Genomic DNA, 15,743 nt, shown 5'->3' with positions numbered 1-15,743 from the left:
ACCGACTACTCTCTCATTAACTGCTTTGACAAAATCATCATTACTCTAGCCTCCATAGTCTTTTTGACTCATTAGACCCAATCAGCTCCAAGCACTTGCTGCCATTCCCTCATTAAATGACCAGATGACTCACTTTCTTCTACGGCCGACATCTGGAAGGTATTTGCTGACTTAGCAGCCTGATTGGACTCAGTCGAAGTTACTTTCATACCCCTCTGATCTGCTATAAAAGAGAACTACGCTGCACGAGATAACTTCTTCTAGTTTTTGGCAACTTTGAATAACCACTTATACAATTTATCCCGAATTTTCCCACTCAAGATACAAATACTGACTTGATCATCGAAGGAACAACCGAAGAACCCAATTCCGCCCTCTCATGAGTTTTTCATGTGCAAGAAAGAACACCAGACTCTGGAACCAGTCATCTAAAGGAGTTTGAGGATCCTAATCATTCTCATAACTCTAACATAAACCCACTATTTGATAACTGACATCAACACCCAACATTTCAGGTTGTATAGCACTTGTAAATCAAGCTTAACTTGTTGAGCGCAGAGTCATGCCTTCACGTTGCGGAAGCGATATAACCTGAGAGAAAGCCCTGACTTTTATTTTCACAAAAGCTCAAGTCAACCTCTATATTCTTGTTTCACAAAGGAAACAAGAATAGAAAGCGAAATATCTTAACAAAGTGAAATATACAATCTTCCTCTCATCAATTCTAGGACTGACTTGTCGAGTGAACCTGCAAGCAATAGCCAACACCCAAAAAACAGTAAAGACACGAGATTTACGTGGTTCGGCAAACTTGCCTACGTCTATGGGAGGGGGTGAGGGGAGATTTCACTATGAAGGAGAACACCGACGACTTGTACAATCCACAAGCTCGTCTCAAAGAAGAAGATTTGATTTTTACCCAAGAAGAAATTGACATCTCTCTTGTAAAAAACTCTCCTTAAGATCTAAGTTTTCCCTCAGATCTAATTCTCCTAAACTCTTTTTTTTGCAACTGAAAAACTCTTTTTTTTCTCTGTGTTTTCCCCGCATCCTCCAAAAAAATACCCTAGCATGGGTATTTATAGGAGAGCATGAAGTGGGCCGCACTGGGCTCTACCCTTTGCCTCCACGCGTGCACCCAAGACACCCTCGTGGGTGTGTGCGGCCCCCACATACCCCACGTTCACATAACCATCATATCAACACATACTAAATTATCAAATCGAAAATAACAATATCATCAAGTCTAAGGGACCACGTAACAATTCAAATTATCTATCTCTTAGGTGACTCGTCCTAAAGAATTCAAATGTGGTCTTGTGTTACGTATATCACAATATGCGCTTATGGCATACACCTGAGGAATTTTCATTCCCGGTAGCTAAGACCAACCACCATATCTCACATATCAGTATCATACATAATAACCTGTTATAACAAAGTCATCATTTACTAGTTATAAGTTAAACACAAACTTAAGAAACCTCTGAATTAGATCATATCTCTAAGCAAGAGACTATCACAGTGCATGATCTAACAAAACAATTTTCTAAGGATAATATAACAATTACATAAAAGACATCCAAATAATATGTGCAACAATAAAACTTAATTAATATTCAAAACTGTTGGACCCTAGAGGGGGGGGGGGGGTGATTAGGGTCTTATGCTAATCTAATCTGATTAAATGCCAATTAAAACTAATTAACAAATATAATCTTGCAAGATAGATATACAAGAGTTATAAGCAAGAATAAGCAATATGAATAAAAAGAATATATGGGGGGTGATTAGGGTCTTATGCTAATCTAATCTGATTAAATGCCAATTAAAACTAATTAACAAATATAATCTTGCAAGATAGATATACAAGAGTTATAAGCAAGAATAAGCAATATGAATAAAAAGAATATATCCTATATGATAAAATTATATGCAAGGATATATAAACTAGCACAAGATGATATATCCTACCAAAGAGATATACAATATGATATATGTAAGGATATGCAAACACAAAGGTAACATAAACAAATGAAATAGTGGATGAAATAAACAATGAGAGAAATGCTATAAAGATGAACAAATATAAGTGCTAAGCCAAACTCAAACAAGCAATATGATCACGGAGTTCGGACCTTCCGTCCTACGTCTCCGCTCCCCACTCCCGGGGAGAAATCCACCATCACAACCGGGTTTTCTACGTTCACCCGAATAACGTTTACACCTCACACTCGGTTTTCTAGCTAACCGAAAACTTTACAATCGACACTCTTACAATCACACTCTACACCCTCACAAGTGTTGGACCTAGCCGTGTCTCCCTCAAGTGCTCGGTTACAACATCTCCCTAGGTTCGTCAACCGACGCCACTCCTCTTGGAACGATCCCCGACTCTCACCACACACTCCTCTCAGTGTACAAGTGTATTACAAGGTGATCTCACAATTAGGCTCAATACAATAATTGTTTGTTCTTTACTATGGATGAGAACACAATGAAAGCTCACACTCAATGTTACAACTCTCACAACCCTAAGTATATTATGAATGCAAATACAATAAGCTCAAAGTGGGTGTGTGTAACAATGAGTAAATAAAATCAAATCAACTAAACTCAAATATAAAATCTAGCTTAAGAGCAATGATAATCAAACAAGTATATAAATGTAAAGCTAGAGTTTGAGTTTATTTTTGAGAACTGAGATCAATGGGGTATTTATAGCCTCCAAGAACCTCAGCCAAAAACCCCAAACAAAAGACCAAAAAGCCATCAGAAAACAGCTGGAAAAAATAGCCGTTGGAACTAAAAAGACAGAGCGGCGGTCGACCAAAAAAATTTGCGGTCGACCGCGATCCAGATCCCAAACTGAGAAAACGAGCAGAGACTTCTTCGGTCGACCGGTACGGTCGATCGTGGGAAGTCTCGAGCTCTCGGTCGACCGCGGCAGTCGACCGACAAACTCTCTACTGCCCACTGACGAAAGAACACAGGTGCGGTCGACCGATGCGGTCGACCGAGGACTGATACATGAAAATGAAGTTCTGAAAACAGTTTTTCTGATTTTAAAACACTGTTTAAAAATATCAAATAAATTCCAAAAAATGTAAAACTTTGGGGAATGATTGTAGACATGATAATAAACATGCTACAACGACTGGTTTCTAAAAAGGACTTCCCAAATAAAAAATATCATCATTTTACAAAATAGTCCAAAACACGAAAATGTAAACACATGAGTTTGATGTTTTGACCTAAACCAACTTTTAAAACTTTGCACAATGATTATGTAGACTTAATAAAATATGTATATGATAATTGTTAAGACCAAAAACTAAGAATATAGAATTTTCATAAAATTGCATATTCTATGCGATGTTTTCAAAAACACAATAGTAAATATAATAATTGTATTTCTAATTAATAAAATGAAAAAACCAAACCTTATGTATATATATAACTATATATATAACTATATATATATATATATATATATACGAAGAAACTAATAAATATGTGTGTATAGATAATTGAGCTTAGAGTACTTAACACACATAATATAAATCCTAAACTAGTTACCCAAGCTTGATCTTGATTTTCATTGAGCATGACTTGGTAAACTTTGCGGAAGAAGCTTGTAATTGGATCTTTAACTTGAGTTGACGTTGCTTCACTCCATAATTCCGCCAACCTCCATTTGATATGATCGTTAAGGCTCGATTCCATCCATCCTCCAACTACGTTGTTTGTCTATAATAAATAAGAAAACACAAATACTAGACAAACAACATTAGTGGTAAATTGTTTGTTAAACATCATCAAAACAAGAAGGCCAACAAAAACTATTACACAAAAATATATTGAAAGTTTAAGGACATATAACACTACTCTAGCAGACTCCTCTCCACAATATCAACATCGCTCATTCATAGCTCCAACAACCTCTACAACATCTCACTCAATACTCTCTTACAGGCGGGCTTATTCTGCCCAAGCTGAAGCCGCATGACGATTCATTACTAAATTTTAGAAACGTAACACACTCTTGTCAGATATAAGTACAACGAGGGGCCCGTGGTTTTTCTCAATGTTGCAGCATAATTTATCTTTTTCTATTTTTCAAATCAGATGATATGAAGATATGAACCTCATCGTTTTTATCACATAAGACAGCTCATTTGTTGAAGAAACTCAATAAAACCTCTGAAATAAGCAGACTACAGTTTAAAGTAGGAGAGTATATATGTGAAAAAAAAGATTCTACAAACATGATGTAGCCTCCTCAACTTGCTGTAAATCAAGCAAAATGCACCAAGAATCCCACGAAAGTCCTAGTAACCCTCATAGTCATTTATGTAGATGGAATGGGGATATATGATTTAAACTGACGTACATAGTGTAGTAGCCTAAATAATTAGTGCCTTAAAACTTGATTAATGGAATTTTTTTTAATTACAGATTAGAGAATTAATTAAGGGCATTTTAGGAATTTCACCCTAACTCCCGTTTATCTGCCACGTTAAAGTTTTGTGGCTAAAATTCATTCGACAATATGGTCGGCACCTCTTTAACGGAAGAATAAAAACAGAAAATTCAAAGAAAACCATAGGAAAATTGAAAAAAAAAAGAGAAGAAAAAAAACAGACAACACCTCTCCTCCTTAACAAAACTCTTTGAATCATTAGAAAGCTTGTGAAGGGAGAAAAGGAGACCAAGGCAACAAATCAACATCCCAATCAATTGAGGTATAATCTCCTTTCAAATTTCATAGTAAATCTTAGTAAATCGAATCAAATTAGAATGAGCGAGGGAGTTAAATTGTTATGAATATGAAATAAAAGAATCTAGGGTTTGCAAAGGAATTTTTTTTTCTGTGTTTAGGATGCATGAAACTAACTGAAAAAAAAAAGAAAAAGAAAAATAAACTAACCTAGTTTTTTTTTTTTTTTTTGGGGGGGGGTCTCCGCCGTCGCCTCTCCTTGTCGTCGCGGGCTCCTCGTCGCCGTCATACGCTCCATGGGGGGGAGAGGAGAAGAAAACCCAAAAAAGAGAGAGAGAGCAGATGAAGAGAAAGAGGAACGGGAAAAAAAAAGAAAAAAAAAGGAAACGAAGAAGGGAGGAGGAAGATGATATGTTGTAATAATATAAGAGAGGAAAATTTGCTTTAAGCCCCTGAACCATGGAAAACTTTGAAGCAAACCTTATAGTAATAAGTTATGGTTGAAAAAGGACTAGAAAATATCTATTAGGCCCCTGTCTTTTGTTCAGTTACAAACAAGTCCAATCTGAGGAATAAACAATAACTTTTAGACTTGATAAATTCCATATAAAACCCTGCATTATCATAAATTACTAGGAAATCCAAAAAAAGCTAGTATATGAAAGTTATAAAATTTTAATAAATTGCTAAAGTTAACAATAAGCTCATATGTACTGTAGAATTTAATTATTATTGGTTATATTTGAAATTAGTAGACTCTAGATTATGAATTGATTTACCTATAATATATGTTTGTCCTGAATTAATAATTAGTCTTATATCTTATATTATAGGATCTGGTTGATATCAAGGGGACTAATATTTTTGGATAATCGTGTTCACTAGAGGTGAGTTCATTTCTCACTAGTATTTTATAATATAAAATTGCACGAGTATTATATTTGATTTATCTTGTGATCGAAAAATAAATATTGTCATTTTCATGTATATAAAGATTTGACCAATTTCTGTTGTGATCTATCCTATAATACGATGTTAGCCTCGTACAATATATGAAAAGCAAATTTGATTTCTATATAAAATATGAAAAATGAATTTGGCTCTCGTGTAATTTTTAAATAATTGTGGGCATTGTTTTATCTGAAAGTTTTTGATGAAGTATTTGGAATATATTTCAACAGTTTAACGGATTCAAAGATTTTTCGTGACTTAGTATCTGATAAAAAAAATATCCGTAAACTATTTTAACTAAAATGAGAAACTTTACCTTGTCAACTTCATTTGCAAATATCTGTAAATTCTGATATGCAAAGTATTACTCATTTGACATGTGATCTCGATGTTTTCAAACCCTCAAATAGTCCACTATGGATTGTTTCTGTCTGCCATATGGTGAATGCACCTTTATTTGGCCCTTCTGTATTGGCCCTTCTGTATTGTTGATACGAGTCACCGTGCGAGCACCTTTAGATCACGGAATTACCAAAAGGTGGGTTGAGAAGAAGACAACTAAAACACAAGAACAACTCGGTATGGCGAAGGAAAATACCTTCTCTAGATTATGAAGAACAAAATATTACAATATCTCCCTCACAATCTCACTGGAATCGAGAACAACCTCTCAATCCTCTCTAAACCCTAATACAATGATTAGAATTTCTCTCTGATCTAAGATCTCTAAGATCCTCACAATCTAAACCCTAATCCTTTTAATTAGGATCTCACTTAGACCTAAAACCCTTTAGATCTGATCCTCACAATCTAAACCCTAATCCTTTTAATTAGGATCTCACTTAGACCTAAAACCCTTTAGATCTACATCTTGGCCTCTCACCTTTCTCTCTCTGATTTAAGAAGATAAAATTGATGTTTAGAAATCCTAAACAACCCTTTATATAGGTGTACAAACGTGGATGACAATCTGGTAAATAACCAAGCCCAAAACCAACAGGAATTCGTGTGAACAGAAACCCAAACAAATCAGGAAACCTTCGATGAGTCGACTCAAAACTGCATATGAGTCGACTCATGACCTCGTATGAGTCGACTCATAACTGATGAGTCGACTGGTCAGAGACTTTTTGCTAACAGGGCTTGAGTTCTTGAGTCGACTCATGACAGGCATGAGTCGACTCAACCTGATGAGTCGACTCATGTACATGTATGAGTCGACTCACAGGCTGAAATCTGGATTCTTCGAATCTGCTGCTCGTCGTCTCGTTCCACGCTTCCTCCTGCGTTCTACTGTACTGATTGACACCTCTATTCTCATACTATTATGAGAATCATCTATCCTCAAACTCCCATGAGGATCGCTAAGTTCCGAAGAGAATATACACCCGTATTATGGGTCCCCTCTTTAGGAACTTAAAGTCCCGTTCAATTTAGAACTTTTGCTGAGGAAACTCTCAAGCTCCTCCATCTTTTCTGCACCATCTAGCCCTGCTAGGAACCTGGTCTTGACGTCCGATCGGAAACAACTCATTCGTCCTGCATCTCGTCGTAGTCACCGTTTGCCCCAAGTTGTAATCCTTTATCGATGGCTTTTCTGAAAGTCTAATGCACAGCGAGACAAACTTCTTGTTTGCATTCACTAGTCTCTTCGCTCGCGTCACCGTCCCCAAGCTTGTCTCTCTAAGAAGAGATGCCGAACGAAATCTGAACTTTTCACCATCCTTAGTGAAGGTGTATTTTTGAGCCCGCCTCTCGTAGATCGCATATCTATGCCATAAGTACGGATTGCCTAGTATAATCTGACAAACATCCAATGGAACGACGTCGCACATGATCTCGTCAATATACTCATGGAGCGCAAATCTGACAGTGCATTGATCAACTACACTCAGTTTCTCCTCCTTCTGAATCCACCCCAATGGATAGGGCTTCTGATGCTTGACCGTCTTCAGACCCAGCTTCTGAACCAACGCTTCGAATATCAAATTCTTCTCGCTGTCCGAATCAATAATGGCATCAACCAAACTGGTCTTCACTTGCAACTTAAGAACAAAGAGTTGCTCTCTCGGGTCGTCGTCCTCTTTCGTGATCTGCTTTCCTGCCATAAGGTTGAGACTGCTGTTGGGCTCTGTCATCCCCGAGACTTCTTTCAGACCTTGAGCTATCATGTATGTATTTTTATCCTCCTTCTTCTTCAACCCTCTTGGCTTGAGATTAGGATACTTCTCCCAGCACCGATCAGCTGTGTGTACTGTCTTCTCGCAGTGACTACAAATCAGCCCTGTTTTCCCTGGATCACCCTTCTTCTTCTCCTTCTTAGATTGAGAACCACTAGACTCGCTTCCCGTCTGTTTGGAGTCTCCCTTAGCCTCGTTGCCCTTTTTTTGCTTGTCCTCGAGAGCAATAGTCTTCACGCTCGTCTCTGCAATTGATTCCACCGTGAATAGCTTCATCTCCTTTTGGATATAATCGCTCAATCCCGCCATATACTTCATAAACACGGAATATTCCTCTGTCGTAATGTTGAGGACCATCGCCTGCTGCTGGAACTCCGTGGTGTATTCTTGAACGGTTTGATTGACCCTTTGACGCAAGCCGTACCATTTATACCAACGCTCTTCAAGGAATCCCACCGGGTAGAACTGCTTCCTCAGTAACTCCTTAAACTTGTTCTATGATACCGCCTTCTTCTCCTGCTTGCATTAGGATTTCCACCACGTCAACGCGTGTCCAAAAAGCTTCAAAGTCGCGAATACAATCTTCTTTTTTGACGAATAGCCATAAAGAGTAAAATACGTCTACATCCGCTCGATCCAGTCATCAAGCCTCTCGACGTCAACACTCCCATCATAAACAGGAATATTCACCTTAAAGTCAATCTTCAGGTTCTGATAAGAATTCTTACCTCCTTGATGCAATGCAGCCTTAACGGTCTCCTCCTCCTCGTCAGAATCTGAATCTACTCTCTCCACATCGGACTCAACAATTTTTTTCAAAGAAGATTCACCTTGTTTGCCACCTCCATAGATAAGACTGACGAGTTGTGTGAGAGTCGAACCTATCGTCTCGATCTACTTTTCCATTGCATCAATCCTCGCTGAATTATCTCCTTCAGCCATCTTCTTCCTCCCTAAGACCTGGACTACTTCCAATGAAATAATGATCTCACCAAGCTTCTTGTATTACGATCGAGTAAGGACCATACACAGGATGCCCCTTCATCGGATCTGATGCTCTGATACCAACTTGATACGAGTCGCCGTGCGAGCACCTTTTGGTCGCGGAATTACCAAAAGGTGGGTTGAGAAGAAGACAAATAAAACACAAGAACAACTCAGTATGGCGAAGGAAAATACCTTCTCTAAATTATAAAGAACAAAATATTACAATCTCTCCCTCACAATCTCACTAGAATCGAGAACAACCTCTCAATCCTCTCTAAACCCTAATACAATGATTAGAATTTCTCTCTGATCTAAGATCTCTAAGATCCTCACAATCTAAACCCTAATCCTTTTGATTAGGATCTCATTTAGACCTAAAACCCTTTAGATCTACATCTTGGCCTCTCATCTTTCTCTCTCTGATTTAAGAAGATAAAACTGATGTTTAGAAACCCTAAACAACCCTTTATATAGGTGTACAAATGTGGATGGTAATCTGGTAAATAACCAAGCCCAAAACCAACAGGTATTCGTGTGAACAGAAACCCAAACGAACCAGGAAACCTTCGATGAGTCGACTCATGACCTCGTATGAGTCGACTCATAACTGATGAGTCGACTGGTCAGAGACTTTTTGCTAACATGGCTTGAGTTCTTGAGTTGACGCATGACAGGCATGAGTCAACTCAACCTGATGAGTCGACTCATGTACATGTATGAGTCGACTCACAGGCAGAAATCTGGATTCTTCGAATCTGCTGCTCGTCGTCTCGTTCCACGCTTTCTCCTGCGTTCCACTGTACTGATTGACACATCTATTCTCATACTATCATGAGAATCATCTATCCTCAAGCTTCCATGAGGATCGCTAAGTTCCGAAGAGAAGATACACCCGTATCAATTGTCCCTTCTGAAATTTGTTCTGGCCCATCTGTATTTGGCCAGTAACCTATGGCAGTGTTAGGTGCATTCTGTTGGCCCTATAGTTTTGATGATGATTTGTCAAATAATTTATCGCTAATCTATTCTCTAGTTTTTGTTATTTTGTTTTTCTCTTTACAGGTAATTCAACACACGATAATCAAGCGTTAAAGATTCAAGTTCATGTGTGTGCATTCACCTAGGTATAAGTTTAGTTTGCTTACGTATATCGTATGTTTATATGTAATGTATGTTTATATGTAAGCTCAATATATGTGCACTTAACACAATTTTGACGTTTTCTATCAAATAAATGACTTCTCATCAAACTCCGTTACAATAGTTTTTATTTTATGTTTACAGCTCATTCACACTTCTTTATATATATATAATATATACATGTTATATATATATGTTTTAACAAATCATATCTCAATTTTCATGTTCACGAAAATACAGGTTTTCTGAACACTTTTCAAAAATAGGGAGTTTTCACAAACGAAAATTGATTTTCCAAAAATTCCTTTTCGAACATGTTTATTTCATCATTTAGAAACTTTTCCCAGAGTTTTACTATTTTTGGAATTGATTTGATATTTTTAATGCAATTTTAAAATCAGCCCAAAACCTGCCACCTGGCATATATCAGTTTGCGGTCGACCGCCACGGTCGACCGCCAGTGGTTATTTTTTATAGTCTGCATTTTTATGGCTCCCCCCCCCGCCGGATGGTCAACCGTGTGGCGGTCGATCGTGACGGTCGACCGTGAATCCATCAGAGACTTTTGCGGGCGACCGCCAGCCTTTATTTCCTATGCTCAGCCTTTTTGTGCCTTGCGGTCGACCGCGAAATTTCCACGGTCGACCGCCGATCTCATAATTGCTTTCCAACGGCTATTTTCTGATTTGATTTTCTGGGGCTGTTTTGGTCTTTTTAAGTTTGTTTTGGCTGATATTTTGAGTGGGTATAAATACCCCATTGCTGCTCTCTTTCAAGATATGAAGTTTAGTTTTACAGTGAAGTTTTAACAGAAATCTTAAGTGTGTTTAAAAGAGCTGTTTAAAGTTGTTTCTGATCATCTGCTTTAAAAGAAGTCTGCTACAACAAGAAGAGGCTTTTTATTTTAACTGAGGATCATATCCTCATCATTCTCTACTGTTCTTCTTGTTTATTGAGAAGTTTTCCTAACGCATCTTTTCATATAGCTTATAATTTTATTTTCATATTTTAGCTATATTTATTGAGTTACATATTTTTTCATTCACTGTTATCACACACACAATATTGAGCTTAATATCTTCATACTATATAGTGTGGGTTGTGAGGTGTGATTTAATGAGTGTGAGCTTCATTTACGTTCTCATTTGTTGTTGAGAACAAACCATTGTATTTAACCTTTATTTGTGAGTATCACTTGTAATACACTTGTACACCGAGAGAAGTGTGAGGTGAGAGACGGGGTCGAATCCAATAGGAGTGGCGTCGGTTGACGAACCAGGGAGTAGTTGCATCCGAGCACTTGAGGAGGAGGTCATGGGCTAGGTTCCTACACTTAGTGTGTAAAGTGTGATTGCATAGTGTTGGTTGTGTGAGAGTTTTCGGTAAGCTTGTAAACCGAGTGTATATAAGTTCCAGCTTCCAAATCAGATTGTGATAGTGGAGATCTCCTCGAGGTGAGGAGTGGGGACGTAGGTCGTGGTGACCGAACCTCGTAAACATATCGTTTGTTTGTGTTTTGCTTAGCGTACTTTTTATTTGTGCTTATTCATATCATTCTTGCTCATATCTATCTTATATCATTCTTGCAAGTACAAATTAATCAATATAATTTTAATTGGCATTTAATCGGGATTAGATTAGCATAAGACCCTAATCACCCCCTCTAGGGTCTAACACATTCGATTCCCGGGAATTATCTGTTATGTGATGCGGTTATGCATTCCCTTGCTACTGGGCTATAATTCGTAGCCTCAGTGTGACCTATGGGGTGACTTTTATATTTATGAATAACTCATCGAGAATTAAGATTTTGATAATTGACTGTGAAATTGAGAAAATAATAATTCTCTGATTTGTACAAATTTCTAGTTCTTTTCCGTCTTAATGTTTACCTTGATTCAAAAAAGGGTTTGATTCCAAGAAACTTCACAGTATATTTAGTTGCACATAAGAAAGAAAATATAATTATTGCATTCTTTCTTGAAAACAGACAATATCATGATGTTTGGATCGTATTTTGCTATCTTTGAATTTCTCATGCAAAACTTATAATTCATTATTTCTGAGAATTATGCTTATTACTATTTTGTTAGTTATCTAGGAACTCTAGTAGAAAATGTTCTCATTGAGCGCTAGCTCATCCCGTTGTTTTTTAAAAATTTTCAGATCCGGCGTAGCTTTATAGTAGCCGAACTTTTGGTTTGAGCTTTTGGCTGAGAGGCGTGATATGGAGAGCCTCTTCTTTTTGATGTTATCTTCAGCCAATTTGTTTTGTTTTGTAAAAATGTTTATAACGGTGAGCTTGTGGGCTGTAAGTACCGATCATATATATAGTTGCTCTGACTTCTATCATCAGCAGGTTTGTGAATATTTTGAAATAAACTATGTGATATGAAGTGCCAGGCTTGACCGTGCATAAGACTTGTCTCATGCACAGGTCGCTGCTATCGCGCACCCCGTATTTTATAAATTTTCGCTGTAGTTTCGAGGTGTGACAGTAAGGTGGTATCAGAGCTTAGCTTTTGACGTTAGAAACCTTGTAGGGCACGCTATCATAGAGTATATGCTCTAGATGAGTGTTAGCGTATGGATCAATTATGTGATATACATGTCTGTATACATATGTATATACATGTATGCATATAAATATTTTATAGTAAAGCCTTTTAGGTTCATTAAGGAGTGTTTAGATGTTTATTTTGTTTTACTTTGTCTTTTTTTTCTTTAGTGAGCTGATGGATGGTTCCCCTTTTTGTAGGATGGCGGGAACCAATTCATCTTCCAGTTCGTCATCTACCCTGTCCAGCCCTATGATTTCTGTAGATAGCTCCTGGGAACCCAACTTAAGAGATTGAGGATACACTTCTGATAAAACTGATCCAAACTTGATAATGGCTAACCATATGACCCCAGACTCACCGGAGGTCGAACCCGTAGAAGTTGTTATGATAGATTCATCAGAGTCTGAGCTTGATCATGCTGAGGATGAGGATCTCGTGGTAGAAGTTGTTCCAATTGAGTCATCACCTTCAGAAATCATTATGATTTCATCCGACCCCTCTGACATGAAGTTCCTTGTAGCCCAGATTCCTAGTGACGACCAAGGATTTGCCCCCTCTGAGGGTGAGTCGAGTAGCCTAGGCATTAATCCAGACCTCGACCTTGAAGGATGAGGGACTAGTGGCATAGATCCAGATCCAATGTCCGATTCCGTTGATAGCCAAGACTTAGAGGAGACCGAACCAATTGAAGAGAAGTCTAGTTCCAGCAGCTCCTCTTCCTCGGGGAAATAGAGCATAGCTGTTAGGGCAATTTTGTAATATCAGTATATGGGTTTTCGTAGTCACTCTTTTGGTTTATGTAGGACATTTTGGCAGAAAATATGTATATATAAACCCATATACTCAGATATATGTATAGAAAAAAAGTTAAAATAATATACTTTTGGTTTGTAAATACTGATTTGTGATATTATGGTAAGCAATGATTGAGTTCCTAATTACTTAAATTGCATATATGTGACTGACTTAGAAATTTTCCTTGTATAATAGTTGACTGAAATATTTTATTATTTATAGGAAGCTATGACTTCAGGTAATTAGCAAACACCTCCTAACGGAGATAATGATCTAAATCAGACAATAGGTGAAATGATGAGATCTAGAATTGCTTGTGCATCCACCTCCGGAAACTCAATAGACAACAATGCATTGATGGATCTGCTGCAAGCGGTGACCTCTGTAGTTACCAGACAACAAGATCAAATTGAGCGTAATCAGACGAATGGTCAAAATGAGGAGCACCCAAAATTAAGAAGTGGCATGGGAGAATTCAAGAAACTATCTCCACCCAGTTTTGTGGGAACAACTGATCCTATGATTGCTGAGCATTGGATCACAGAAATGGAAAAGGTTTTCACATACATGAATTGCCCTGAAGAGGAGAATGTTGATTATGCAGTATACATGTTAAAAGACCGTGCTTATGGGTGGTGGCTGATGCAGGTCAGGACGTTGGGTGAGAATGCATACAAGATATCATGGGAGGAATTTAAAAAGATCTTTTATGTGAAATACTTTCCCTCAACTGTTCGCAAGCAAAAAGAACAAGAGTTTCGAAAATTGGAGCAAGGTGATAAGACAGTAGCTGAATATGAAGAGGAGTTCACTTATCTATCAAAATTTGCCATTCACTTGTTGGGTAATGAGGAAGATAGAGCTCGTCGCTTCGAGGAAGGGCTTCGACCGGATATTCGGAAGGCGGTCAGTGCATTTGAACTCCCTACATATGGAGAAGTATTAAAGAAGGCCTTGTTAATTGAGAAAAATAAAATTGATAAAAAGCCAAAGAATGAGACGAGCAGCTCCTACCCAAAGAGGTGGTTCTGGAAGGATAATCGCGGTGGAAGAAATAAGAATTGGAGAAACAAAAAGCAGAATTTTGGACGCAGAGGAGCAAATTCCTAACCAGAAAACTTTAAGATGTGATGTTTGTCATAAACTGGGGCATGAAGCAAAAAATTGTTGGAGAAATACCAGAGCTTGTTTGAGATGTGATCAGAAAGATCACAAAATAGCAAGTTGTCCCCTACAACAACCATCTAGGAATATTTTCCAGACTGGCCAGTCCAGTAGTGGGAATCGATATCCTCAAGCCAATGCCCGAGTCTATTCTTTGACTAAGAATGAAGCAGAAGCAAACAAGGATGTGGTGACAGGTACGCTAATTTTTGCGTCGGTTCATGCTCGAGTATTATTTGATTCTGGTGCATCACATTCCTTTATTGCTGCATAGTTTGTTAAGAGAAATCAATTACCATGTGATACCCTACAATAAGAATTGCTTGTTAGTACACCTAGAGATAGCATATTAGTATCAAATCAAGGTTGTAGGGGTAAAATTTATATTCTCGACAAGGAACTCCCAGTAGAATTAATGATGCTAGAAATGCATGATTTCGATATCATATTGGGGATGGATTGGTTATCCTTAAATCATGTTTCTATTTTATGTCGAGAAAAGAAAGTAGTATTCAAATTTCATGGCCAACCTGAATTTTGTTTTGAGGGCGGTAAGTGTCAAGAACCCTTAAAAATCATCTCAGCCCTTAAAGCACATCGAGCGCTGAGGAGTGGATGTATGGGTTATTTGGCTTCAGTTGAGATGGTTGATGATGGAAAACCAAGCTTGGAAGAGATACCAATTATCCGAGAATTTCCAGAGGTATTTCCAGAAGAACTTCCACGAATGCCCCCAGATAGAGAAATTGAATTTTCAATTGACCTAGTACCTGGTACGAGTCCTATTTCTAAGGCTCCTTATCGAATGGCACCTGCTGAATTGAGAGAACTCAAGATACAACTGCAAGAACTTTTAGATAAAGGCTTCATTCGGCCGAGTGTGTCACCCTGAGGTGCACCAGTGTTATTTGTGAAGAAGAAAGATGGAAGTATGAGATTGTGTATTGACTTCCGTGAGTTGAATAAAGTAACCATTCGGAACAAATATCTATTACTGAGAATTGATGATCTATTTGATCAATTACAAGGAGCTCAGGTATTTTTGAAGATTGATCTCTGTTCTGGTTACTATCAATTAATGATTAAGCCAGAAGATGTGCCAAAGACTGCATTTCGAACCCGCTATGGTCATTATGAATTTTTAGTCTTACCATTCGGGCTCACAAATGCACCTGCAGCATTTATGGATCTTATGAACAGAGTATTTAAACCTTTCTTGGATCAGTTTGTTGTGGTATTTATTGA

At 37.8% G+C, this 15,743-nt stretch overlaps 1 protein-coding gene across 1 annotated transcript; it reads left to right on the top strand.

Moving 5' to 3' along the window:
* On the top strand, positions 13,629-14,444 carry LOC109826435. The gene has a single exon (XM_020393467.1). It carries the CDS (start codon positions 13,629-13,631, stop codon positions 14,442-14,444), a length of 816 nt encoding a protein of 271 aa, XP_020249056.1.

This window comes from Asparagus officinalis, chromosome 10 (assembly GCF_001876935.1).
Source record: "Asparagus officinalis chromosome 10, Aspof.V1, whole genome shotgun sequence".
NCBI lineage: Eukaryota > Viridiplantae > Streptophyta > Magnoliopsida > Asparagales > Asparagaceae > Asparagus > Asparagus officinalis.
The sequence above is the reverse complement of the archived record's forward strand: the minus strand, read 5'-3'. Positions and strand labels throughout refer to the sequence as shown.